General features: G+C 38.3%; 1 protein-coding gene across 1 annotated transcript in view; it reads right to left on the bottom strand.

The window, feature by feature from the left end:
* Nucleotides 1-507: 507 nt before the first annotated feature.
* Nucleotides 508-27,257, bottom strand: part of LOC106879416 (uncharacterized) — a 38,749-nt gene continuing 11,999 nt past the window's right edge. Inside the window, exons 2-11 of the mRNA XM_014928972.3 lie at nt 23,106-23,180; nt 21,891-21,944; nt 20,874-20,952; nt 19,480-19,649; nt 17,398-17,503; nt 14,228-14,398; nt 11,988-12,023; nt 7,488-7,602; nt 4,799-4,885; nt 508-3,042 (exon numbers count right to left, since the gene is read on the bottom strand). Of these exons, the coding sequence (XP_014784458.1) occupies nt 2,918-3,042; nt 4,799-4,885; nt 7,488-7,602; nt 11,988-12,023; nt 14,228-14,398; nt 17,398-17,503; nt 19,480-19,649; nt 20,874-20,952; nt 21,891-21,944; nt 23,106-23,180 (1,018 nt within the window). The 3' untranslated portion in view covers nt 508-2,917. The remainder of the gene's footprint in view (nt 3,043-4,798; nt 4,886-7,487; nt 7,603-11,987; nt 12,024-14,227; nt 14,399-17,397; nt 17,504-19,479; nt 19,650-20,873; nt 20,953-21,890; nt 21,945-23,105; nt 23,181-27,257) is intronic.

Below are 27,257 nucleotides of genomic sequence, written 5' to 3'. Positions count from 1 at the left end.
AATGAAAAGAACGTATTAATTTGGCCTCTATCCCTTAAATTCTCATTATTAACGCAGGAAATGAATTTAAATCTTCTGAATCCTTAACTACATGTTTACACTGAGTGTATGTGTGTGCATACACACTCATTATATATATATATATATATATATATATATATATATATATGAAACAAAACAGTAAAGTGGAAATTTTTTGGTGTTATTTGTTCTCCATTACATTTGTTTCATTTGCTAATAGGAATTACAAAGTTTTACATGTTAGATGGAAATGTAAGAAATTTCCTACTAGAAATTCTTCAGAGAAAAAACATAATCTGTCCAAAGAATTTTTGATAGGAAAATTCCCTACATGTCTATCTAACATGCAACACTTTGTAATTCCTATTAGCAAACGAAACATGTGTAATGGTGAATAAATAATCCAAACAAAATTTCCACTTAACTGTTTTGTTATACAGTAACTTTGCAAATACTCTTCCATAATTCTCAATTTTAATATATATGTTTTGACTAAAAAAAAAAAAAGCAACAACTGAGACTACATACTGGATTGTAATAACAGAATAAGCAGATGTACTTCAAGAGGAAATAGTTGAGATTTACCCAAACAACCTACATAATATATATATGATAAAGAACCTTGCAGACTCAGAGGGGCCAACTTCCCGGTTTCTATGACAGGACATAGATCTGTCACAGGGTATGACTCATTTTTGCCAGCTCAGTGGATAGGAACAACATGAAATGAAGTGCTTTACTCCAAGAACACAATGAATTGCTCAGTGTAGGAACTAAAACCAGAATCTTATGATCATGAGTCAAACACACTAACCACTAAGCCATGTACCTCTACACAAATATATCATCATCATCTGTTTTCCATGCTGGCATGGGTTGGACTGTTTGACAGGAGCTGGCAAGCCAGAAGACTGCACCAGGCTTCATTGCTTGTTTTGGCATGGTTTTTTTATGACCGGATGCTCGTCACACACACACACACACACACAAATAATACAAAATGGGACAAGAACGCAAAACATCCAGATAGATGATACAAGGTCATTCGGAGTTTTCCTTCCTCAGTCGAGATCCAGATTATCTTTGCAATTTTGGCTGGTTATATATATATATATATATATATAGGAAGTTAGTTTTTGTATGTGGCAGATGTTCAGGTGCAATAAACATTGAAAATGTGCAGAAAACAACTTCTGTAACAATCCAGGGAGAAAAACTAGACGTAGTTGATAGCTTCCGATATCTGGGTGACCGGCCTTCGTGCCGGTGGCACATAAAAGCACCCACTACACTCTCGGAATGGTTGGCATTAGGAAGGGCATCCAGCTGTAGAAACTCTGCCAAATCAGATTGGAGCCTGGTGTAGCCATCTGGTTCACCAGTCCTCAGTCAAATCGTCCAACCCATGCTAGCATGGAAAGCAGACGTTAAACGATGATGACGATGATGATGATGGCTGTGTGGAAAGAAGCTTGCCTCCCAACCACATGGTTCTGTGTTCAGTCCCACTGCATAGCACCTTGGGTATGTGTTTTCTACTATAGCCTCTGGCCAACCAAAGCCTTGTGAGAGGATTTTGTAAACAGAAACTGAAAGAAGCCTATCCTATGAATTATATATATATATATGTGTGTGTGTCTATCTTCATGTCCCTGTAACTGAGTGGTTCAGCAAAAAGAGACCAACAGAATAAGTAACAGGCTTTAAAAAAAAAGTCCTGGGGTCAATTCGTTCAACTAAAATACTTCAAAGCAGTGCTCCAGCATGGCTGCAGTCTAACAACTGAATCAAGTAAAAAGTAAAAGATGTGTGTGTGTGTGTGTGTGTGTGTGAAAGTGCATGGCCTAGTGGTTAAGAGTACTGCCCTCATGACCGTGAGATCATGGTTTCAATTCCCAGATCAAGCATTTCATGTTGTTCAGTTCACTCAGCTCCATTGAGGGGGAATTGTTGGCCTGCTTGCTTAGCCAGCAGGGTGGAATCATTGGCAAGCTAAAACCATGCGAAGTGCACATTGTTAAGTAATAGGAAACACAGAAAAGTTAACTGGTATTTTTAAGCTTATGCATACACATGTTTCTGCAAGCCAGCAGCTTACTTCTTTGGTATTTCAGTAAAATGTAGTTTTTGCTTAAATACTGAAGAGGTGAGGCACTGGTTTACAGAAACACGTGAATATCAACTGTGACTGTGTAGGAACTGAGTGTACTCAGTTCTGTGCATCTGTACTCGAGACACAAGAAGTGAGCTTTGATAGTGAGGTACTTTGTGGAGTAAGAAGTCATGAAATGCATAAGCTAGCTTTTAGTTGAATTTTTAGAGGCGAGTGTAGATAAAATGAGGGCCATGATTTTGGCAATGATGGTGTTGTTTAGAGTAGAGCAAGTTAACCAATCAGAAGAGAGGGGAGGATAAACAAAGCAAAAAGAGATATGAAAAAAAAGCAAACAAACAAGGAAAACTCAGTGGCAGGAAAGAAGGAGTTCAGAAGAGTACAGAAAGGAGTACATGAGTTGGAGGGATTAAAGTTAGGTGTGCGTTTTGTTGCATCTCATGTCGGTGTGTGTCTGTCGTTTTACTTAATGTGTGCGTATGAGGTGGACAAGTCCGGCCAGAGGGAGAGGGGAGTGATGTTGAAGTGAGACACCCGATTCTTCACGAGGACCAACCCCCAACTGAGTAGAACCTACCCCCCCGCCCGACTTGAAACACTTACCCAGCCCATTTACATGTCCAAGCATCAAAACCTTGCCCTACCCAACCCATCACCAACACCATCCACCTAGCCCAGCTTCCTTCTCATCTTGCCATTTCTCCCTCCTCTTCTTCTTCTGTTCATCTTTTTGCTGTTATTATTATTGCTGTTGTTGTTGTCGTCGTCGCTGTTGCAGCTTCATCATTTGAAGTTGTGTTTCGGTGGCAGGGAGCATCCAGATCTGTGGATGATGAGGTTGGCAACGTAGTGGGCACATCGGACACACTCGGCTATGGGCTTGTCCAGCACCAGCTGTGACAGGAAACCTAAAGAGGGAGACAAACAGTGCAAGAGAGAATAAAGAGTGGTGAAGAAGTCATAAAGTGTGGCAGCACTGTAGCTAAGAAACAAGAAGCAAAATGAGACTGACAGGCAGATACACACAAAGATAGGTAGACAGAGAGACAGATAGCTAGAGAGACAGAGAGACAGATAGCTAGAGAGACAGATAGCCAGATAGATAGAGAGACAGATAGCCAGAGAGACAGAGAGACAGATAGCTAGAGAGACAGAGAGACAGATAGCTAGAGAGACAGATAGCTAGAGAGACAGATAGATAGGTAGACAGAGAGACAGATAGCTAGAGAGACAGAGAGACAGATAGCCAGAGAGACAGATAGCTAGAGAGACAGAGAGACAGATAGATAGAGAGACAGATAGCTAGAGAGACAGAGAGACAGATAGCTAGAGAGACAGAGAGACAGATAGATAGAGAGACAGAGAGACAGATAGCTAGAGAGACAGAGAGACAGATAGATAGAGAGACAGATAGATAGAGACAGATAGCTAGAGAGACAGATAGCTAGAGAGACAGAGAGACAGATAGCTAGAGAGACAGAGAGACAGATAGCTAGAGAGACAGAGAGACAGATAGATAGAGAGACAGAGAGACAGATATCTAGAGAGACAGAGAGACAGATAGATAGAGAGACAGAGAGACAGAGAGACAGATAGCTAGAGAGACAGATAGATAGAGAGACAGAGAGACAGATAGCTAGAGAGACAGAGAGACAGATAGGTAGAGAGACAGAGAGACAGATAAGTAGGTAAGTAGATAGATAGATAGATAGATACATACATACATACATAGCTATACTGATAGACACAGATAGATAGATAGATAGATAGACTGATAGACATGAAGATAGACATAAAGATAGACGGACATAAATAGATAGATAGACATAGATAGATAGACACAAAGATAGACCGAGACAGATAGATAGACACAAAGATAGACCGAGATAGATAGATAGACACAAAAATAGACCGAGACAGATAGATAGACACAAAGATAGACCAAGATAGATAGATAGATTGACATAGATAGATAGACACAAAGATAGACCGAGATAGATAGATAGATTGACACAAAGATAGACCGACAGACATAAAGATAGACCGACATGGATAGATAGATAGGTTTCTTTATTAGCCACACAGGGCTCAGAAAGACCTGAAGATAGATAGACACAAAAATATACCGAGATAGATAGATAGACATAAAGACAGACCGAGATAGATAGATAGACCGACATGGATAGATAGACATAAAGATAGACCAACATGGATAGAGATAGATAGATATTAAAACAGCAAACAGGAAATTCTTTTGTGTATTATCTATTCCATATAACATGTTTCATGATGGATAGGCAGACAAACAGACAGACATCAGGTGGGTTGGGGCAAAAGCAGGAGTAGTTTTTCTAAGAAAAACTCAAAGTGAAGTCACATGGTTTAGTGGTTAGGGAATTCAGCTTGCAATCATAAGGCTGTGAGTTCAATTCCCAGTGGCACATTCTATCCTTGAGCAAGACACTTAATTCCATGTTGCTCCAGTCCACCCGGCCGGCAAAAAATGAGTTGTACCTGTGTTTCAAAGGGACAGCCTTGTCATATTCTGTGTCAAGCTGAATCTCCCTGAGAACTAAGTTAAAGGGTATGTCTGTGGAATACTCAACCACTCGAACGCTAATTTCACATGCATCCCCCCACCACCACCAACACCCCCATACATACCTCCAACAAAAGCATCTCCAGCAGCATTGGTGTCAACAATCTCCTCGAAATTGATTGGAATTACTTCATATTTCTCCACCTTCCCCTCTGAAATTATAAACATAGAACAGACAGATGCAGGTCACATGACTATGAAGATAATAATGATGATGATGATGGATATGATGATGATGATGACAATGGTAGTGGCAGTGAAAATAAGGGGATCTATTTTAAAACGGGGGCACCAGTTTTCATTTATGTTTTATGTAGTGTTTTTGGTACGGAAAGACTTTCAAACTTCGTATACTTATCTATTTTGTGTTATAGAACAGAAAAATATTTTTGTATTCGAATTTATTTCATGTAAAAAATTGTCTTATTTCGATAATTTCTACTAATCACTGACGTCTATTCAGTTGAAAACAGTTAGCGCTGTAACGGTGTATATCGTATTAATCCCCTAACCCTAACCCTAACTCTAGAATCCGAACTCTAAAATTGTTACACACATAGATACGCACAGCGTAATTTATTATACAAACAATATATGCATATAAATTACGATTAAACAGGATGAAATATGTCACAGGGAATAACATTTTTATGACCGCCCAGCAGTAACTCTATTCAGCTGAATAGACGTCAGTGATTGGTTGAAATTACAGAAATATGACAACTTTAACATAGAATAACTTGCGAATTCCTTTTTTTTGTTAAGAAGACTAAGAGTAAAAGATGTCTTATATGACACATTCTACCAGTGTCCCAAGTTTCAAAGTGTTTCGTTAGTGTTTTGTTAAGAAAATACTGGTGCCCCCGTTTTAAACTAGATCCCAATAAGGATATTGCTAATGGCAGTGGTGTTGATGGTGATGATGCTGCTGGTGATAATGGCAGTGATGAATTTGATGATGATGATGATGATGGTGATGGTTTTGGAGGGTCTAGTGGTGGTAATAGTGATGATGATGACAGTAGTAATCAAGAGACAAAAGAGGACATATACAGTGGATCGAGATGAAAGGGAGAGGGAGGGGGGGGGCTCGAGGACGGGGGGGGGTCATAAAAGTACCTGAAGGAGAAATATCAGAATGGAGGTGTGTGTGTGTGGGGGGGGGATTGAAATGACCCAGGGACGATAAATCAGGAAGTAGGGAATGATGAGAAAGTCGTAGGAGCAGTGGGGAGGGAGATGCAAGTGGGGGTGGGGGTGGCGACAGTATACAAAAAGGCCAGCCGGAGCATCTACAACCATAGTCCTGCCAGATCAAGACAGGGTAGGAATAACCAACAACAACAACAACAATTGTAGCCATTAATACTAACTGCTATATTAGACATTAGATCATGTAGTCCTAGATACACTGTTTCAGTAAAAGTTGGGATGGTCATACCTGGAACATCTGTGATCGTAAGTGTCGGCTGGATTAGGACTGACCCAGGACAAAACAACAACTATAACTATTAATACTAATTACTATACGGTACATTAGATATTGTAGCCCTAGATAGACGATGCCTGAATAAAAGATGGGATGGTCACAGTTGGAACGTCTTTGATCATAGGTCTGATGATCCGGACTGACCTGGGGCTAAATAACAATTATAGCCACTATCTACTATACAGTACATTAGATAATGTAGTCCTAGATAGACGATGCCTGAATAAAAGATGGGATGGTCACAGTTGGAACGTCTTTGATCATAGGTCTGATGATCCGGACTGACCTGGGGCTAAATAACAATTTTAGCCACTATCTACTATGCGGTACATTAGATATTGTAGTCCTAGATAGACGATGCCTGAATAAAAGATGGGATGGTCACAGTTGGAACATCTTTGATCATAGGTCTGATGATCAGGACTACCTGGGGCTAAACAGCAACAATTATAGTCACTAATATTAACTATACTGTACATTAGATAACATAGTCCTAGATACACTATGCCTGAATAAAAGATGGGATGAACACAACTCAAACATCTTTGGTCATGGGTCTGGTGGACCAGGACTGACCAGTGGCTAAATAACATCAACTGTAGCCACTTACAAGAATGAGATAATGGACCTAGAGACAATATGTCTAAATAAAAGATGGGATTGTCACAGGTGGAACGTCTATGATCATAGGTCTGATGGCCCAGCAGTGACCTAGGGCTAAATAACATTTATAGCCATTAACACTAACAACTATACTCTTTTACTTGTTTCAGTCATTTGACTGCGGCCATGCTGGAGCACCACCTTTTAGTCAAGCAAATCGACCCCAGGACTTATTCTTTGTAAGCCTAGTACTTATTCTATCGGTCTCTTTTGCCGAACCGCTAAGTTACGGAGATGTAAACACACCAGCATCGGTTGTCAAGCGATGTTGGGGGAATAAATACAGACACAAACATATATACGACGGGCTTCTTTCAGTTTCCGTCTACCAAATCCACTCACAAGGCTTTGGTCGGCCCGAGGCTATAGTAGAAGACACGTGCTATGCAGTGGGAATGAACCCGGAACCATGTGGTTGGTAAGCAAGCTACTTACCACACAGCCGCTCCTATACATTAGATAATGCAGACACACAATATCTGAATAAAAGATGAGATGGTCCCAGCTGGACAATAGGTGTGATGGATCAAGAATGACCAATGGCTAAACAACAACAAAACAAATTTTGAAATAAATGTTCAGGGCACAGGATCGAACCTTACCTTTGGCAACAACTGTTGACTTAGCACCTCGTGTGAAAACCACAACTCTTGGATGGGCAGCATTATCTTTGGGTAGAAGTGAGGCTTTGCAGGCAATTTCTTCAACATCTTCAGTCTGAGAATTGTACAAATATTTCAGATTTTATACACACACACATATTATATATATATATCATCATCGTCGTCGTTTAACGTCCGCTTTCCATGCTAGCATGGGTTGGATGATTTGACTGAGGACTGGTGAAACCGGATGGCTACACCAGGCTCCAAATACAGGTTCAAAAAAGGAAAACGACAAAAAAAATAAACAACAAAAAACAACAACGTGAGGACATGATACAGATTGTGTTACTGGACGCTCGAGAAAGGAAAGAAAGAGGATGTGACATTTCAAGCGGAGCTCTTCGTCGGAAACATAGGAAAGTCCAAAGAAGGGAAAGACGAAGGAAGAAAAAAGCGCCAATGATATCCACGAGGATATATATATATATATATATATATATATATATATTAATTTATGTATATATTAATATTATCTCGGTTGAAAAAACTTCGATAATGTAAATATGTTAATAGTTACCAGAGTGGCAAAAAACTGGAATATCATACCTGTTTAATAGGTAGAAATACCAAGTTAAAGTGATGTTTTATGAGTAGATATGAAGAATAATAAATGGAGCAAAATGCATATAATCAATAAGTTCCTTAGATATATATATATATTGCTTATATATTTCATGCATTTCCCTGAAGAGAAGATTACATTTTTAACATCGCTGATTCCTATAGAAGGTATAATTTGTAATCTTCGAAACATATGTTGGAAATAAAAGCATGCAGTTAACATATGCGTTTTACTCCATTCATTAAATTTATATATATTGCTTATATATATATATATATATATATATATATATCATCATCATCGTTTAACGTCCGCATTCCATGTTGGCATGGGTTGGATGATTTGACTAAGGACTGGTGAGCCAGAGGCTGCACCAGGCTCAATCTAGTCTGGCAAAGTTTCTACAGTTGGATGCCCTTCCTAACGCCAACCACTCCGAGCGTGTAGTGGATGCTTTTACATGCCACTGGCATGAGGGCCAGTCAGGTGGTTCTGGCAACGACAGCTTAATTAAAATTCGGGAGACAGAAACTTCAGCGTTGTTCATTAGAAAATGACTGGAAAACATGTTTATTAAGAAGAGTTCTTTACTTCATGCTCCTCGTGCGCCGATTCTGCCCATAAGAAAGAAACAAATAATGCAATGTGGCTGTAGGTCATAACAGGGGTTTTCAAACTTTTTGACTTGCGGACCCCTTTATATTTCAGGCTTTACCCTTATAAAAGCTTATGAAATTTATACATAAATATTTGCTTAAAATAACATATTTTTACATTTATTTATTTAACAGTATTTAACAAAATAGGTTTATTGTCAATTAAAAAACGTATATAAAATCAAATTGCCCATAAAAAGTATTTGCTGTCCACGGACCCCCTGTCTTGTCCTTACGGACCGGACCCCCTGTGGTCTGCAGACCACAGTTTGAAAACCCCTCGTTCATAACACCCAGGCAACGCCGGGGTGCATTGCTAGGCAGTTTTGTAATCTATATTTATTTTCTGTGAGAGAGCCATGAATTCAAAGAAAGGAAGGAAGGAAGGAAGATAGATAGATCTGTAGATTGAACCTGAAACCATATGAGTGGGATGCATGCTTCTGAATCTCACAGCCAAGCCTGCATTTACAGATGGGTGCGTGTGTTCAACTTTTGTGTAAGCGCACCTCCCTGTCTCTCTCTCTCTCTCTTTTAATAGATGTATAGGCAAATAGAGAGATATATGCATGTACATGAATATATACATACACACACACACGGCGAGCTGGCAGAAACGTTAGCACGCCGGGCGAAATGCTTAGCCGTATTTTGTCTGCCGCTATGTTCTGAGTTCAAATTCCGCCGAGGTCGACTTTGCCTTTCATCCTTTCGGGGTCGATTAAATAAGTACCAGTTATGCACTGGGGTCGATATAATCGACTTAATCCGTGTTTGTCTGTCCTTGTTTGTCCCCTCTGTGTGTAGCCCCTTGTGGGTAGTAAAGAAATAACACACACACATGAGTGTCTGTATGTATGTATATATGTATGTACGTATATTATTGTTTGTTGTTGGCACTCCGTCGCTTACGACATCGAGGGTTCCAGTTGATTTGATCAACGGAACAGCCTGCTCATGAAATTAGCGTGCAAGTGGCTGAGCACTCCACAGACATGTGTACCCTTAATGTAGTTCTCGGGGATATTCAGCACGACACAGTGTGACAAGGCTGACCCCTTTGAATTACATGTACAACAGAAACATGAAGTAAGAGTGAGAGAAAGTTGTGGCGAAAGAGTACAGCAGGGTTCGCCACTATCCCCTGCCGGAGCCTAGTGGAGCTTTAGGTGTTTTTGCTCAATAAACACTCACAACGCCCGGTCTGGGAATTGAAACTGGGATCCTATGACTGCGAGTCCACTGCCCTAACCACTGGGCCATTGCACCTCCACACGTATATTATAGTAAATAAACAAAAGAATATTAAATATATTGTGCTAAGAAACGATATTTATAGTTATAGAAGTTTTCATGAATTCAAGTTTCGTGCTAAATAGAGCATTCATCAACTGAAGTAACATGATTGAAAGGTTCAAGAGAACAGATCAAAGATTCATTCAAACCCGTTTAGTGAATGCTCTATTTATGAAAGGGGAAAAAAATATACTCATTTGCTAACTTCGTGACAAATAAATGATGAATATATTTATTTACAGACAGTTATTTATTTGTGTGCGGGCACAGGTGTGTATATGTGTGTGTACAAATACATAAATGCGTGTATGTATATATATATATATATATATATATATATATATATATATATATATATATATATATACTCTTTTACTTGTTTCAGTCATTTGACTGTGGCCATGCTGGAGCACCGCCTTTTGGTCGGGCAAATCGACCCCAGGATCTATTATTTGTAAGCCTAGTACTTATTCTATCGGTCTCTTTTGCTGAACCACTAGGTTATGGGGATATAAACACACTAGCATTGGTTGTCAAGCGATGTTGGAGGGGACAAACACAGACACACAAACATATACACAAACACACACACACACACATATATATATATATATATATATATATATAGGCGTAGGAGTGGCTGTGTGGTAAGTAGCTTGCTTACCAACCACATGGTCCCGGGTTCAGTCCCACTGAGTGGCATCTTGGGCAAGTGTCTTCTACTATAGCCTCGGGCCGACCAAAGCCTTGTGAGTGGATTTGGTAGACGGAAACTGAAAGAAGCCCGTCGTATATATGTATATATATATGTATGTATGTGTTTGTGTGTCTGTGTTTGTCCCCCCAACATCGCTTGACAACCGATGCTGGTGTGTTTATGTCCCCGTAACTTAGCGGTTCAGCAAAAGAGACCGATAGAATAAGTACTAGGCTTCTAAAGAATAAGTCCTGGGGTCGATTTGTTCAACTAAAGGCGGTGCTCCAGCATGGCCGCAGTTAAAAGAGTAAAAGAGTATATACACACACATATATACGACGGGCTTCTTTCAGTTTCTGTGTATCAAATCCACTCACAAGGCTTTGGTCGGCCCAAAGCTATAGCTGAAGACACATGCCCAAGGTGACAGGCAGTAGGACTGAACCTGGAACTATGTGGTTGGGAAGCAAGCTTCTTACCACACAGCCACTCCTGCACCAATATATATATAATGTATGTATGTATGTATGTATATATATATTGTATGTATGTATGTACGAAAATGTAAAATTATTCTGAAGCATTGACTTAACATACTCTCTTTGTTTTTCTCTACATTTTTGTGTTTTTTTTTATTTGTACGATTCATATATGTATGCATGTATACATACATACATAATTTTGGATTATATTACTTTAGAGTGATCATACTTTCTGACATAGTTTCATATCTAGAAATTTCATATTTAGAAATATCTCTGAAAATCAACAAAGGATAAACACACAATACAACCATTGTAAGCAAACAGCTAAACGTACTTGCTTTAATTTGGATTCATATTTTGTAAACTCAAAGGCCTGTGTTCAATCCCATTGCATACGTCCTCTGACACTGCAATGTTATTTATACTCTTTACTCTTTTTTACTCTTTTACTTGTCTCAATCATTTGACTGCGGCCATGCTGGAGCACCACCTTTTCAGTTGAGCAAATCGACCCCAGGACTTATTCTTTGTAAGCCTAGTACTTATTCTATCGGTCTCTTATGCTGAACCGCTAAGTTACGGGGATGTAAACACACCAGCATCAGTCGTCAATCGATGTTGGGGAGACAAATACAGACACACACATATATACATACATACATACATATATATATATATATATATACATATATATATATATACGACGAGCTTCATACAGAATATAATATACAAAGTACTTACATCAAATTCACACATTTTACCAAATTCCAAGGCTTCCTGTGAAATATAAAGCAAAAGAAAGGCTTAGTCAGGTCACATGATTACAGAGGCAAAGAGAGGGGAAAGAATACAAATTACCTCTGATGATGGCCATAAGCACATTTGAGAAAATAATAATACTATGCCAATAAAACAAAATAAACAAATGCACTGATTCAATCGCACTTCTTTATTTTCGTACCATCTAACTATCCAATGGTTTGATGGGATAGAGAGGAATGTTGTAAGTGAAGATGAGAAATATATGAGTGGGTCAGGAGAAGGAGGGGTTATGTTAGATTTGTGAGGGCAGTGGGAGTGAAAGAGGATAACAGAGGTGTTAAGGATGAAGTAGATTCTTTTATTCTTTCATTTGTTTCAGTCATTTGAATGTGTCCATGCTGGAGCACTGCCTTAAAGGGTTTTAGTCGAAGAAATCGACCCCAGGACTTATTCTTTATAAGCCCAGTATTTATTCTACCAGTCTCTTTTGCTGAACTGTTACGTTACGGGGATGTAAACACAACATCGGTTGTCAAGCGATGGTGGGCGGGGATAAACACAGACACACACACATAAATATATACATATATACACATATCATCATCATCATCATTGTCGTTTAACGTCCGCTTTCCATGCAAGCATGGGTTGGACAATTTGACTGAGGACTGGTGAAACCAGATGGCTACACCAGGCTCCAATCTGATTTGGCAGAGTTTCTACACACACACACACGCATATATATGTCCGCTTTCCATGCTAGCATGGGTTGGACGATTTGACTGAGGACTGGTGAAACCAGATGGCTACACCAGGCTCCAATCTGATTTGGCAGAGTTTCTACACACACACACACACGCATATATATGTCCGCTTTCCATGCTAGCATGGGTTGGACAATTTGACTGAGGACTGGTGAAACCAGATGGCTACACCAGGCTCCAATCTGCCAAATCAGATTGGAGCCTGGTGTAGCCATCTGGTTTCACCAGTCCTCAGTCAAATCGTCCAACCCATGCTAGCATGGAAAGCGGACATTAAACGATGATGAAGATGGTCTCTATTGCTGAACCACTAAGTTATGGGGATGTAAACACACTAATATCTATTGTCAGGTGGTGGTGGAGGGCAAAACACAAATATATATATTAATAAATTGATGTCTGGTACTTACTTTATTGATCCTGAAAGGATGAAAGATAAAGTCGACCTCAGCAGAATTTGAGCTCAGAACATAAAGTCAGATAAAATGTCGCTAAGCATTTTGTCCGGCATGCTAATAATTCTGTCAGCTTGCCAATGATAATAATAGCGAAGACCTGTTGGGGCAAGCGAAAGCGAAATCATGATGGCACCTGTGCCCAGTGTCGCCTTCCTGGCACTTGTGCCGGTGGCACGTGTAAAGACATTCGAATGAGATCATTGCCAGTGCCGCTGGACTGGCTTCTATGCAGGTGGCACGTAAAATACACCATTTTAAGCGTGGCCGTTGCCAGTACCGCCTGACTGGCCCTCGTACCAGTGGCACATAAAAGCAGCCACTACACTCTCGGAGTGGTTGGCGTTAGGAAGGGCATCCAGCTGTAGAAACTCTGCCAAATGAAACTGGAGCCTGGTGCAGCCATCTGGTTTCACCAGTCCTCAGTCAAATCGTCCCAACCCATGCTAGCATGGAAAGCGGACGTTAAACGATGACGATGATGACGGTGATGGTGGTGGTGGTGGTGATGATGATGATGATGATGATGATGATGAATCCTTTCTACTAAAAGTACAAGGGCAAAATTTTGGGGGAAGGGACCAGTCAATTACATCGACCCCAGTGTTTCACTGTTAATTAATTTATTGACCCCGAAAGGATGAAAGGCAAAGTTGACCTCGGTGGAATTTGAACTCGGAACAAAAACAGATGAAATGCTGCGAAGCATTCTGTCCGGCATGCTAATGGTTCTGCCAACTTACCACCTTAATGATAATAATAATAATGATCCTTTCCACTGGAAGCACAAGGCTTCAAATCTAGCGGGAGGGAACTAGCTGATTACATCAATCCTGAAAAGATGAAAGGCAACGTTGACCTTGGCGGAATTTGAACTCAGAATGTAGCGACGACAGGTGAAATACTGCTAAGCATTTCATCCAGCGTGCTAACGATTCTGCCAGCTCACCGCCTCAATGATTATAATAATGACGATAACAATAATCACAGTTGTACGAACCTCTTCATTACCAAATAAGTAGTCGATATGTGGCAGCACCTGCGAGAGTGGGTCTTTGAAGAACTGGCAAATGAAGGTTGCGGCAAGATTGGAGCAGAACGTCTTGTTGTTTGCACTGGCATGTTTAGCAATACGTAGCATAGCAGAGGGACACACGGTGAGGGGGAAACCCTGTTAAAAATGAAATGAAAACAACAGCAATAATGACAACAATAACAACAATAATAATGGTTTCAAATTTTGCCACAGGGTAGCAATTTTGGGGAAAGGGATGAGTTGACTATATCGACCCCCCCCAGCGTTCAACTGGTACTTATTTTATCAATCCCAAAAGGATTGATAAAAGGTAATGTCGACCGTGGCAGAATTTGAACTCAGAACGTAGCAATGGGCAAAATACCACTAAGCATTTCGTCCAGCGTGCTAACGATTCTGCCAGTTCACCACCTTCAAGAATAATAATAAATAATAATAAAAATATTTTTTATTATTATTATTATTATTATTATAATAATAATAATAATAATAATAAATAATAATAAAATTTTTTTTTTTTTATAATTATAATAATAATAATAATAATAATAATGATGATGATGATAATCCTTTCTACTGGAGGCATAAGGCATTAAATTTGTGGGGTGGGGACTAGTTGATTACATCGACCCCAGTGTTTCACTGGTACTTAATTTATCGACACCAAAAGGATGAAAGGCAAAGTCGACCTTGGCAGAATTTGAACTCAGAACGTAGCAGCTGACGAAATACCACTAAGCATTTCGTCTAGCGTGCTAACGACTCTGCCAGTTCACCACCTTCAAGAATAATAATAAATAATAATAAAAATATTTATAATAATAATAATAATAATAATAAAGAAAGAACGGCAGCTCCCCATTATGTCGTATATGCCAACAAAAAAATGAGACCATCGATCATGTTGTCTCCATGTGCAGTCTGCTTGCGCCTACAGAGTATCTCAGCAGGCATGATAGAGCTGCACAATATATTCACTGGGTAATATGCAAAAACCTGGACTTGCCCCATGATAAAAACTGGTGGGAACACAAACCACCCCCAGTACTTGAAAATGATCACATTGCACTCCTCTGGAACTTCACCATTCAAACTGACAGAAAGATAGATGCAAATAGGCCAGACATCATACTGAAAGGCTTCAGACAAAAATCATGCCTCCTCATTGATATGACTGTCCCAATCGATATAAACGTATCTGTCAAGACCTACCAAAAACTGAGCAAATATAAAGATCTTGAAATAGAAATTAGCAAAATGTGGAATCTGAAGACGAAAACAATACCTATTGTCATAGGTGCCCTGGGAATGACAGCGAAACGGGCTGATTACTACCTAGCTCAGATACCAGGAAACCCCAAAATGGCTGAAGTTCAAAAGATAGTGCTCATGGGAACTGCCCATATCCTACGTAAAATACTGTCTATGTGATCTCAAATTTTAAAGCAAACACATAATTTTCTTATGGTTTCTTAAACATTCAATAGAACAAAACTGTACAAATGCAAATATATGGTACCCTAGGCATAACACCTACATGAACTTCTAACTTGTCTCTTGAGGTCTCTGGGTGAGACTTGGATCCAACTTGTACAAATGCAAAGCAAAAGTCACACATAAAATAATAATAATAATAATAATAATAATGATAATCCTTTCTACTGGAGGCATAAGGCATTAAATTTGTGGGGTGGGGACTAGTCGATTACATCGACCCCAGTGTTTCACTGGTACTTAATTTATCAACACCAAAAGGATGAAAAGCAAAGTCGACCTTGGCACAACTTGAACTCAGAACATAGCGACAGGCAAAATACCACTAAGCATTTCATCCAGCGTGCTAACGATTCTGCCAGCTCACAGCATTCAACAACAACAACAACAATAATAATAATAATAATAATAGTTTAAAATTTAGGCACAAGGCCAGTAATTATGGGGAAGGGGTTAAGTCGATTACACCAACCCCGGTACTCAACTGGTCCTTATTTTATCAACCCTGAAAGGACAAAATATAAAGTGGACCTCAGCAGAATTTGAACTCAGAATGTAAAGATGGATGAAATGATGCTAAGCATTTTGCCCAGCATCACTGCCTTACTAGTAGTGGAAATAATAATAATAATAATAATAAGAGCTGGGACCTATATACACTGAAAGCTATTGCAACACTATGGAATAACAACAGAAAAAAAAAAAAAAAAAAGATGGTATAAACACACGCCAGAAAAGGTCACAGAAAACAAGAAAGCAACCATACTCTTGGATATGCCAATACACACAGATAGAGAAATTAAGGCAAATAGACCAGATATAGTTGTCAAAGATCATGAAGAAAAAAGATGCTTTCTAATTGATGTATCAATACCAGCAGATGACAACGTTTCCCTAAAAGAAATGGAAAAACTTTCAAAATACAAAGACCTGGAAATAGAGATAACTCGAATGTGGAATCTAAAAACAGAAACAATTCCTATCATAGTAGGTGCCTTAGGTGTAATAAAAAAATATTCAGACAAATACATAACAAAAACACCAGGACTTACAAATATATATAACATACAGAAAATTGCACTACTGGGCACTGCACACATTCTACGCAAAACACTTTCAATACAGTAACCATAAGAGCACCACAGCAAACCACAGCACATACCCAAGGCGCACAGAGCTGCGCTTGGTAGTGAAGTGAAAGCACGTTATAAAAATAAAACGACTGAATAATAATAATAATAATAAATGCCCAGACGCAGTACCAGGCATTGGCTCTCATGGCTTCTGATCTTAATTGATCGGAAGTGTTATCATGTACATTGTTTTGTCTTGGTATAAAAGATGGGCTACAGCAAATATTCTGCTCAATACCACAGATTTGCTTGTCAGTTGTTTGAACTTAACCAGTTGAGCATGGACTAGGCAATGCATTGTCTTCTTGAGCAAAACCCATCATTTTCACATTGATCCAGACATCTCAGCTGTAAATGATTAACCCTGCAATGGACTGTCATCCTGTTCAGGAAAAATATTGCAATCTTAGCCACTTACATGCCATGGAACCCTGGTAACGAGCTGTATAAATCCTTGAACCTGAGACAGTACATTTCTTATACATCGCTAAGATCTGGCCTACTTACTGCAATATAAAAATATTTAGCTTTCTCAACCAACTCCCAGTTTTCTTCCTTGTCAAGGTGAGACTCCTTGAAACAATTGGCAGCAGCTAAGTTAGCACACAGGGACCTGTAATTAGAAAAAACAAACACCGTAAACATTACTGTTTGTGCAAAGCACATACAAGAGGGGTCTTCTGAAAAGTGTTTTGGTTCTGCATAAAAAGCTAGGCGTGGAGGTGCAATGGCCCAGTGGTTAGGGCAGCGGACTCGCGGTCATAGGATCGCGGTTTCAATTCCCAGAACGGGCATTGTGAGTGTTTATTGAGCGAAAACACCTAAAGCTCCACGAGGCTCCGGCAGGGGATGGTGGTGAACCCTGCTGTACTCTTTCACCACAATTTTCTCTCACTCTTACTTCCTGTTTCTGTTGTACCTGTAATTCAAAGGGTCAGCCTTGTCACACTCTGTGTCACGCTGAATATCCCCGAGAACTACGTTAAGGGTACACGTGTCTGTGGAGTGCTCAGCCACTTGCACGTTAATTTCACGAGCAGGCTGTTCCGTTGATCGGATCAACTGGAACCCTCGACGTCGTAAGCGACGGAGTGCCAACAACAACAACAAAAAAGCTAGGAGCTTCCTATGATTTTATCATACACAAGCATGGCTGCATGGTTTAAGAGGTCTGCTTTGTTGTCGCATGGTTTATATCTGGTTTTAAAGTGAAGTGAAGTAAAAAATTTTAGGTTAATCAAACATCCATCAAAATTTTAGATTAATTTATGTTACACACACCAGATTAATGATGACAGTTTCTTAAATTCTTCATTATTTTCAAAATAAATTGGACGAAAGGCAGTGTAGTACATCAGAAATACAGCAACAAAAGGGTTAAAGTGATCTAAAAATCTTCCATCAAAATGCCATGTTAATTTATGTTCCAAACACTAGAATAATACCAGCAAGATTATTTTACTAAATTCCTTTTTATTTTCAATGTTAATTGGAAGAAATGCAGTGTGTTTCATTAGAAGTATGGTAAGATAAGGGTTAAAATGATCAAAAAAAAAACCTACCATCAAGATTTCAGATTACACTTTTACTTGTTTCGGTCATTTTTACTGTGGCCATGCTGGAGCACCGCCTTTTAGTCAAAGAAATCAAACCCTGGACTTTTTATACACACACACACACACACACACACACATATATATATATATATATGACAGGCTTCTTTCAGTTTCCGTCTACCAAATCCACTCACAAGGCTTTGTTCGGCCCGAGGCTATAGTAGAAGACACTTGCCCAAGGTACCACGCAGTGGGACTGAACCTGGAACCATGTGGTTGGGAAGCAAGCTTCTTACAACACAGCCACGCCTGCTTATGTTCCAAACACCAGATTAATAACGACAAAATTATTTTACTAAATTCTTCATATTTTCAAAATCAACTGAAATTCATCATCATCATCATCATCATCGTTTAACATCCGCTTTCCATGCTAGCATGGGTTGGACGATTTGACTGAGGACTGGTGAAACCGGATGGCAACACCAGGCTCCAATCTGATCTGGCAGAGTTTCTACGGCTGGATGCCCTTCCTAACGCCAACCACTCAGAGAGTGTAGTGGGTGCTTTTACATGCCACCCGCACGAAGGCCAGTCAGGCGGTACTGGCAACGGCCACGCTCAAAATGGTGTATTTTATGTACCACCCGCACAAGAGCCAGTCCAGGGGCACTGGCAACGATCTTGCTCAAAAATCCTACGAAGGCCAGTCAGGCGGTAGAAATATAGGTAGAGAGTTAATCCTTTTGATACTAACAATTAAACTGATACCAGTCGATTAAATTGAGACCACTATTCAACTAGTACTTAATTTATTGACCCCGAAAGGATGAAAGGCAAAGTCGACCTCGATGGAATTTGAACTCAGAACGTCACGCTTCTGCCAGCTCGCCACCTATTTCTACAGAAATATTCTAACAAAAACGGCTGGAATGACTAAGATAATAATCTGTATTTCATAAAGAGCTAGTAGGTAGGAAAATTAAAAGAAAACGGTACGGCACAACTTAGTGCGGTTCAGAATTGTACTCACCTGAAGCTTCCAGAGACCACAACACCGCAGGTTCCAGTTGGGGCTTCGTCTGTATACTGGAAACTGACGTTTACCTTTGCCTCTTTGGTTTTCTTCTCTAAGATATCACCAAACTTGTCTTTGCTGATGCAGCCAAGATATGAGGTAGCATGAGGTTTTTCCAGGAGCCACTGTGTATGGTGAAGAGAGGGAGAGAGAAAGAGACAGTAAAATTTAGATAAATTCTCTACCTTTGCATGATGGGAAGCATAAATTCACAACAGCATTTATTACAAGAGTGATAAAAGATTCGTTATGAGAAGTCATCATCGATATTACCAAACTTGTCTTTTCTGATGCAACCAAAGTATGAGGTAGCATGAGATTTTTCCAGAAGCCACTATCTATGGCGAAAAGGTTGTAGAAGAGAGGGAGAGAGAAACAGAAAGAGACTGAAAAATTTAGATAAATTCTTTCCCTTTGCATGATGGGAAACATAAATAGACAACAGCATTTATTATAAGAGTGATATAAGACTTATTAGAAGCAAAAAAAAAAGAAGGAAAACTTTAATATAAGTTGTCATTCTACATTTGTTTTCCATGTTGGCATAGGTTGGATGGTTTGACAGGAGCCAACAAGCCAGAGGGCTGTAGCAAGCTCTATAATCTGTTTTGACATGGTTTCTGTGGTTGGATACCCACCCTAACACCAACTACTTTACAGTGTGTACTGGGTGCTTTTTATGTAGCACCAGCACTAGTGAAGTCACAGAGAAAGTCACAAGACAAGGCTCCCTCAGCTGAGGGTGTGGGAATAGTATTGATGGAGGTAGGTTTGTGCCAGGTGATCAGAGGTTAGAGTATGAACAAGACAGAAACAGGTGTCTTACTGTAGGAGAAATACATGGTTGTTTACTCATTAATCAGTGCACATTACTCCATAGGGAGCATAGAGCCAGTTTTCTGGTTTCTCCGACATATATATATATATATATATCTATGAGCTTTCAACACTACCATCATGAATGCTCTCATTGTAGCCCGATGGAAAATGGAACAAATCGTGCTTGGCATCAGAATGCGGAACAAGAAAATGAATCTAAAGCCTGGATTCAATAGCAGATGAGTCAAAATCATTGTGAGAACCATCAAGGAGAACAAATACAGATGGGCTGGTCACATCACGTGATTGAAGGACAAGATCAAGAAGCTGATCAAAGACAAGATCAAGAAGCTGATCAAAGACAAGATCAAGAAGCTGATCAAAGACAAGATCAAGAAGCTGATCAAAGACAAGATCAAGAAGCTGATCAAAGACAAGATGGTGAGATGATCTCACCCACTGCCTGGGCCTATTTGACCATGACTGGCCAGAGAATACCTCCATAGAATGGAAATGAAAGACAAACTTACTTGTGCTACACGTATTGCGTTCAATGTTGCCCCACCAGGAGTGAATTCAACATCTTTAAATGATAACATTTCATCGTACCTAGAAAAGAAAAGACACACCTTAAAGACAAAGCAATGTTGGGGTGTTTACATGGTTCCCTGACATGCTAGATGCAGCAGTCAAATATCATTTTAGTGTATTAGAAGAGAATGGAAGAAGTAGTGAACGATCATGAGTGGAACATTTTCGATCACAAGTCAGACCTGATGCCTAGACAACAATTCTCCCAGCTCATAGCCTTTCCTTTTAAAAAAAAATACAGATATATATATATATATATATATATGCATATGTACATACACACACACATATATATGCATATATACATACACATATATATATATGCGTATATACATACACACATGCATATATACATACATATATGTATATATACATACATATATATATATATACATACATACATATATATATATATATATACATATATATATATATACATATATATATATATATATAATACATATATATATATATATATATATAATACATATATATATATATATAATACATATATATATATATATAATACATATATATATATATATAATACATATATATATATATATATATATATATATATATATACATACATACATATATATATACATACATATATATATATATACATACATACATATATATATATACATATATACATACATACATATATATATAAATATATGTATATATATATATATATATATATATATATATATGCATATATCGTTTAACATCTGCTTAAACGATATATGTATATATGCATATATTTAAGACATGAGAAATTATGTACATTATTTATATTATTTACATCTGACAGATATTTGTCCTCATTTGTTGTTAACACAACGTTTCGGCTGATATACCCTCCAGCCTTCATCAGAAAACTGATAAGAACAAAATTCTCCAGTTGAGTGAGTACCACCACCCAGGAGCAATCAAAAACATAAGTAACTTACATAGGCATGTGTTTTTCTTCAGCTAGGATAGCAGCATCAGCTTTCAAGTCATATCTGGAAACAGAAGTGAAAATGGTTTCAGCATGACACATTTTTACATTGGTGAACCAGAGGGGTAGTTGATCACAGGTTTCAGACTGGTCAATCACTGGTTTACTGTATTTCTGCAGAAACATTCAACTTATATTTAGGCAGTCACAGCCAGGAGGTCTGGCTGTTATTTCTAGCCTACCTATTATACATTAGATAATGAAGTCCTTGATACACTATGTCTGAATAAAAGATGGGATGGTTACAACATCTTTGATCATAGGTTTGGACTGACCTGGGGCTAAACAACAACAGCTATACTATACATTAGATAATGTAGTCACAGATACACTATGTCTGAATAAAGCTAGGAAGGTCACTTCTGGATCATCTTTGATCAGGGGTCTACTGGATTAGGGAGCACAAGTGAAGCATATCAAGCAACCACAAAGAGGATCTTACTCATTGGTTGTGTTTTCACTTGTGTCACATTAAAAGCACTACTACTAGTGCCAAGTGAGAAGCAGTGGTGCTGGTGCCACATAAAAAGGCACTGGTGATGGTGCCATGTTAAAAGCAACCAGTGCACTCTGTAAAATGGTTGGCATTAGGAAGGACATCCACCTGTAAAAACCATACCAAAACAGACCTCACCAGAGCTTGTGCAATATTAAAAGCACCCAGGACACTGTGAAGTGGTTGGTGCTAGGAAGGGCATCCAGCCGTAGAAACCATGACAGAACAGACAACAGAACCTGGTACTTGTACCAGCTACAAAAGCCCCCCAGTCCACTTTGTGAAGTGGTTGGTGCTAGGAAGGGCATCCAGCCATAGAAACCATGACAGAACAGACAACAGAACCTGGTACTTGTACCAGCTACAAAAGCCCCCCAGTCCACTTTGTGAAGTGGTTGGTGCTAGGAAGGGCATCCAGCCATAGAAACCATGACTGAACAGACAACAGAACCTGGTACTTGTACCAGCTACAAAAGCCCCCAGTCCACTTTGTGAAGAGGTTGGTGTTAGGAATGGCATCCAACTTTAGAAACCATGTCAAAGCAGACAGTGGCACCGGGTGCAGCCTTCCAGCTTGCAAGCTCTTGTCAAACCCATGCCAGCATTAAAAAAAAACAGACATTAGATGATGATAATGACGATGATGGTGTATCATATGAAAAGACTTACTTATCAAGGAATTCTGAGCTCCCTTGAATGGTGATGTCCAGCAGAGGATTTCCATAACCAAGTAACACACCTTCACTGAAATTAACAAAATAAGCACAACATTTAGTGATTGTTATTGCTCAGCCACTGAGCGTCACATCTAATACACACACACACATGCATATTTCTTTCTCTGCTAAGCATAACATTTATAGTGTAAGTAGTTAAGAAGTTTGCCATGATACCACAACGTTTCAAGTTCAGTCCCACTCTGCAGCACCTTGCACACACACCAACACTGGTTGTCAAAGATACACACACACACATATAAGCCATCATGTGTATGTGTGTGTGTATATGTATGTATATATATATATATATATATATATATACACACACACACACACACATGATGGGCCTCTTTCAGTTTTTATCTACCAAATCCACTCACAAGGCTTTAGTCAGCCTGAGGCTACAACAGAAGACACTTGCCCAAAGTGCCATGCAGTGGAACTGAACCCGGAACCATGTGGTTGGAAAGCAAGCTTCTTACCACACAGCCAAACCAGCAATTATATATATAATCAGATAGTGAACACAAAGAACAACCATTGGCTTGCTGTATCCTCAAAACATGTATGTACTGAGAGTGATAAAAATCAAATATCAGAGTGTTTGGGCGTTAATCTGAGGACATGTACCGAGACACCGACTTAGATTGCATATTTGATATGGACCACCAAAAGCTGCAGTTAAGTTCTGATCTTTGTGGATCTTAAAATGTCTTGAGGTCTCCATTAGATTCGCAGACCTTATGACATAGCCTATCTCATGGGCAGGGAGAAGCTCTTGGTAATCTACCTAGGAGTGGCTGTGTGGTAAGTAGCTTGCTTACCAACCACATGGTTCCAGGTTCATTCCCATTGCGTGGCACCTTGGGCAAGTGTCTTCTACTATAGCCTCGGGCCGCCCAAAGCCTTGTGAGTGGATTGGGTAGATGGAAACCAAAAGAAGTCCGTCGCATATATATATATATATATGTGTGTGTGTGTGTGTGCGTGCGTATAAGTTTGTGTGTCTGTGTTTTTTTTTCTCTCCTTGACAACCGATGCTGGTGTGTTTACGTCCCTGTAACTTAGCAGTTCAGCAAAAGAGACCGATAGAATAAGTACTAGGCTTATAAAGAATAAGTCCTGGGGCCGATTTGCTCGAATAAAGGTGGTGCTCCAGCATGGCTGCAGTCAAATGATTGAAACAAGTAAAAGAGTAAAAAGAGTAAAGAGTAATATACAGAGAGAGAGAGCAGGGGTTTCTGGGATGAAAATATCTGCCTCAATTCATATGTTTATATATACAATATATAGAATAAATGTCTCTAATAGCAACAAAAGGAATAAGATACTTTTCTCTACAACTTAGCAATTGTATAGGTGGCCGGTCAAAATCAAATCCAGAACCAACAGAAAATACACACACACACACACACACATGATTATATTTATTCAGCTGAATGAACACATTTGATCCAACAACACATATTGAAGTTCTTTTATTACATTGTTGTTTCAGTGTCCACACACACACAAAAATCAATAACATTTATTATAAACGAGGTTGTTAACCATTGTTACGTCACTGGTAAAAATATTTGTTAATCATGCACACACCTTCGTAAAGTGTTTAAAATGGAAGTCTTTTTTTAAAGTCTGTGTGGTCTGTATGTTGAAAGATATGCAGAAATGTGCACACACACGCAAACAACCAACAGAAAAAGATATTATATATATATATTAGTTTATGTATATATTAATATTATCTCAGTTTTAAAAAAACCTTTGACAATGTAAATATGTCAATAGTTACCAGAGGTAGCAAAATTACACTAAAAAACCAAGATATCACAGCCGTTTTATAGGTAGAGATACCAAGTTGAAGTGATACATTTTGAGTAGATATGAATAATAACAATAAATGGAGCAAAACGCATATAAGTAGCTCGTATGTTACCTCATCACTTTGCATTTGTCTTGCTTTTATATGTTGATTCCCTGACGATGAATATATGTGGAATTCCAGCAGCTCTTACTTCTTTGTAGAATAGCTCACATATATTTTGAAACGTGTAGGAATCAAAGGAACTTTTATTTATATGCGTTTTACTCCATTTATTGTTATTATTCATATATATATATATGTATATATATATAGCAATAAGAAAATGGAGGGGAATATGAGGTACCCATCAACTTGTAGACACTATATTCCGTTGATTAATCTGTTTATTTTATAACCAAAATGACAAAAAAGACAATATACAGACACTTATGACATACCATGTCATATCAACAATTAAGATTTCAAATTTAATGGACATCTAGCAACTGGAGAAGGGACAAAATCTTACAGCATTGAATTTTGTAAATCTCTGAAGAGGCCTAGTGAATCATGCACGTACCCCCATTACATCATTTTCATCTACTAATTACTCCAGCGTACTGGAGGTATATAGATAGAATGGGGCATGCCAACACTAGGCCGAAACAGCTTAGTCGTAAAGAATGATTTAATTTTTAATATTCTATCACAGTTATTTGATACAAAAGAATCTACCAGTAACTTTTAAGTACTGAGTACCAAAAGAAAGTACATTATTGACTAAAAAAAAAAGTGAATCTCTTTTATGAGAACTTTATGCCTGGCAACTGTGACAGATTTCTTTGATTTGCTGTTCATTAGCTTCAGCTGTAACATCAGAACAGCGCCATACTGTAGCAAACAGTCTTCACATGGTATGCTTGGCTGGAGGGACTGGTTTGGCTAGGTTGAGTATAGGAGTAGTATGTTTGCTGTGAAAAAAAGCCTTTCACAATTCCATGTCCTGGGGTCGATTAGCTCGACTAAAAAGGCGGTGCTCTAGCATGGCCACAGTCAAATGGCTGAAACAATTAAAAGAGAGAGTAAAAGAGAATATATATATATATAGTTGAAAAATATTGTTATAGGTATAAAAATACCATAAACAATTATTAAAAAAATGGAGGAGTAAAAAAGATGTTGAATCAAAATTAGATTTAATACAAAAATATTTTGTATTAAATCTAATTTTGATGCAACATCTTTTTCTCCTCCATTTTTTTTATAATTGTTTATGGTATTTTTATACTTATAACGATATTTTTCAACTACTATTTTCATATTCTTATTACTTGCTCTGGCTGTTTTTTCTTTATTAGAAATCATTCTTTCTCTCTTTTTAGACCTCTCAAAAAGTTTGAATTGTTCTGTATATATATATATATATATTCTTTAACTTATTTCAGTCATGTGACTGTGGCCATATTGGAGCACAACCGTAAAGGGGTTTTTTAGTCAAAGAAATCAACCCCAGGATATATTGTATGTAAGCCTAGTATCTATTCTATCAGTCTCTTTTATCGAACCGCTAGCAACATAAATTGTGACCAAAATTTGGTGGAAGATTTTAATTCAAAACTTATGAAAACAAGACATTTGTTTCACAGAGCCAGAGGCGGTTTCAGCCTGGTTGCTCTCAAAAGGGTTAAAGTGATCTAAATTAAAACCTTCCATCAAAATTTCATGCTAATTCATGTTCCACACCAGAGTTTAACAATGGCAAAATTATTTTACTAAATTTTTCATTATTTTCAAAAATAATGGAAACAAAGGCAGAGTACTTCAAGAGAAATATGGTAACAAAAGGATTAAACCTTTCGTTACTATATTTATTTTGGGATGCTCTGTGTTTCTTTCAATTAATTTTAAATATAACAAAGAATTTAGTAAAATAACTTAGTTATCATTAAACTAGTGTTAGGAACATAAATTGTGATTAAGGTTTGGTGGAAGATTTTAATTCAAAACTTATGGAGGCAGTTTCTGCCGGGTTGGTATCAAAAGGGTAAATTTGGAGACTTTGTTTCACTTGTTAGAAATAGCAGCCAAATCTTGTGCAAATTGAAGACACATTTGACAGAATGTCTTTAAACCTTTAGTTACCATATTTCTGTCGAGATTCTCTGAGTTTCTTTTAATTAGTTTTAAATATAACAAAGAATTTAGTAAAATAACTTAGTTATCATTCAGCTAGTGTTTGGAACATAAATTGTGACTAAGGTTTGGTGGAAGATTTTAATTCAAAATTTATGCAAACAA

The sequence above is a fragment of the Octopus bimaculoides genome, chromosome 29 (genome assembly GCF_046866305.1).
Source record: "Octopus bimaculoides isolate indiv1 chromosome 29, ASM4686630v1, whole genome shotgun sequence".
Classification (NCBI taxonomy): Eukaryota; Metazoa; Mollusca; class Cephalopoda; order Octopoda; family Octopodidae; genus Octopus; species Octopus bimaculoides.
The sequence above is the reverse complement of the archived record's forward strand: the minus strand, read 5'-3'. Positions and strand labels throughout refer to the sequence as shown.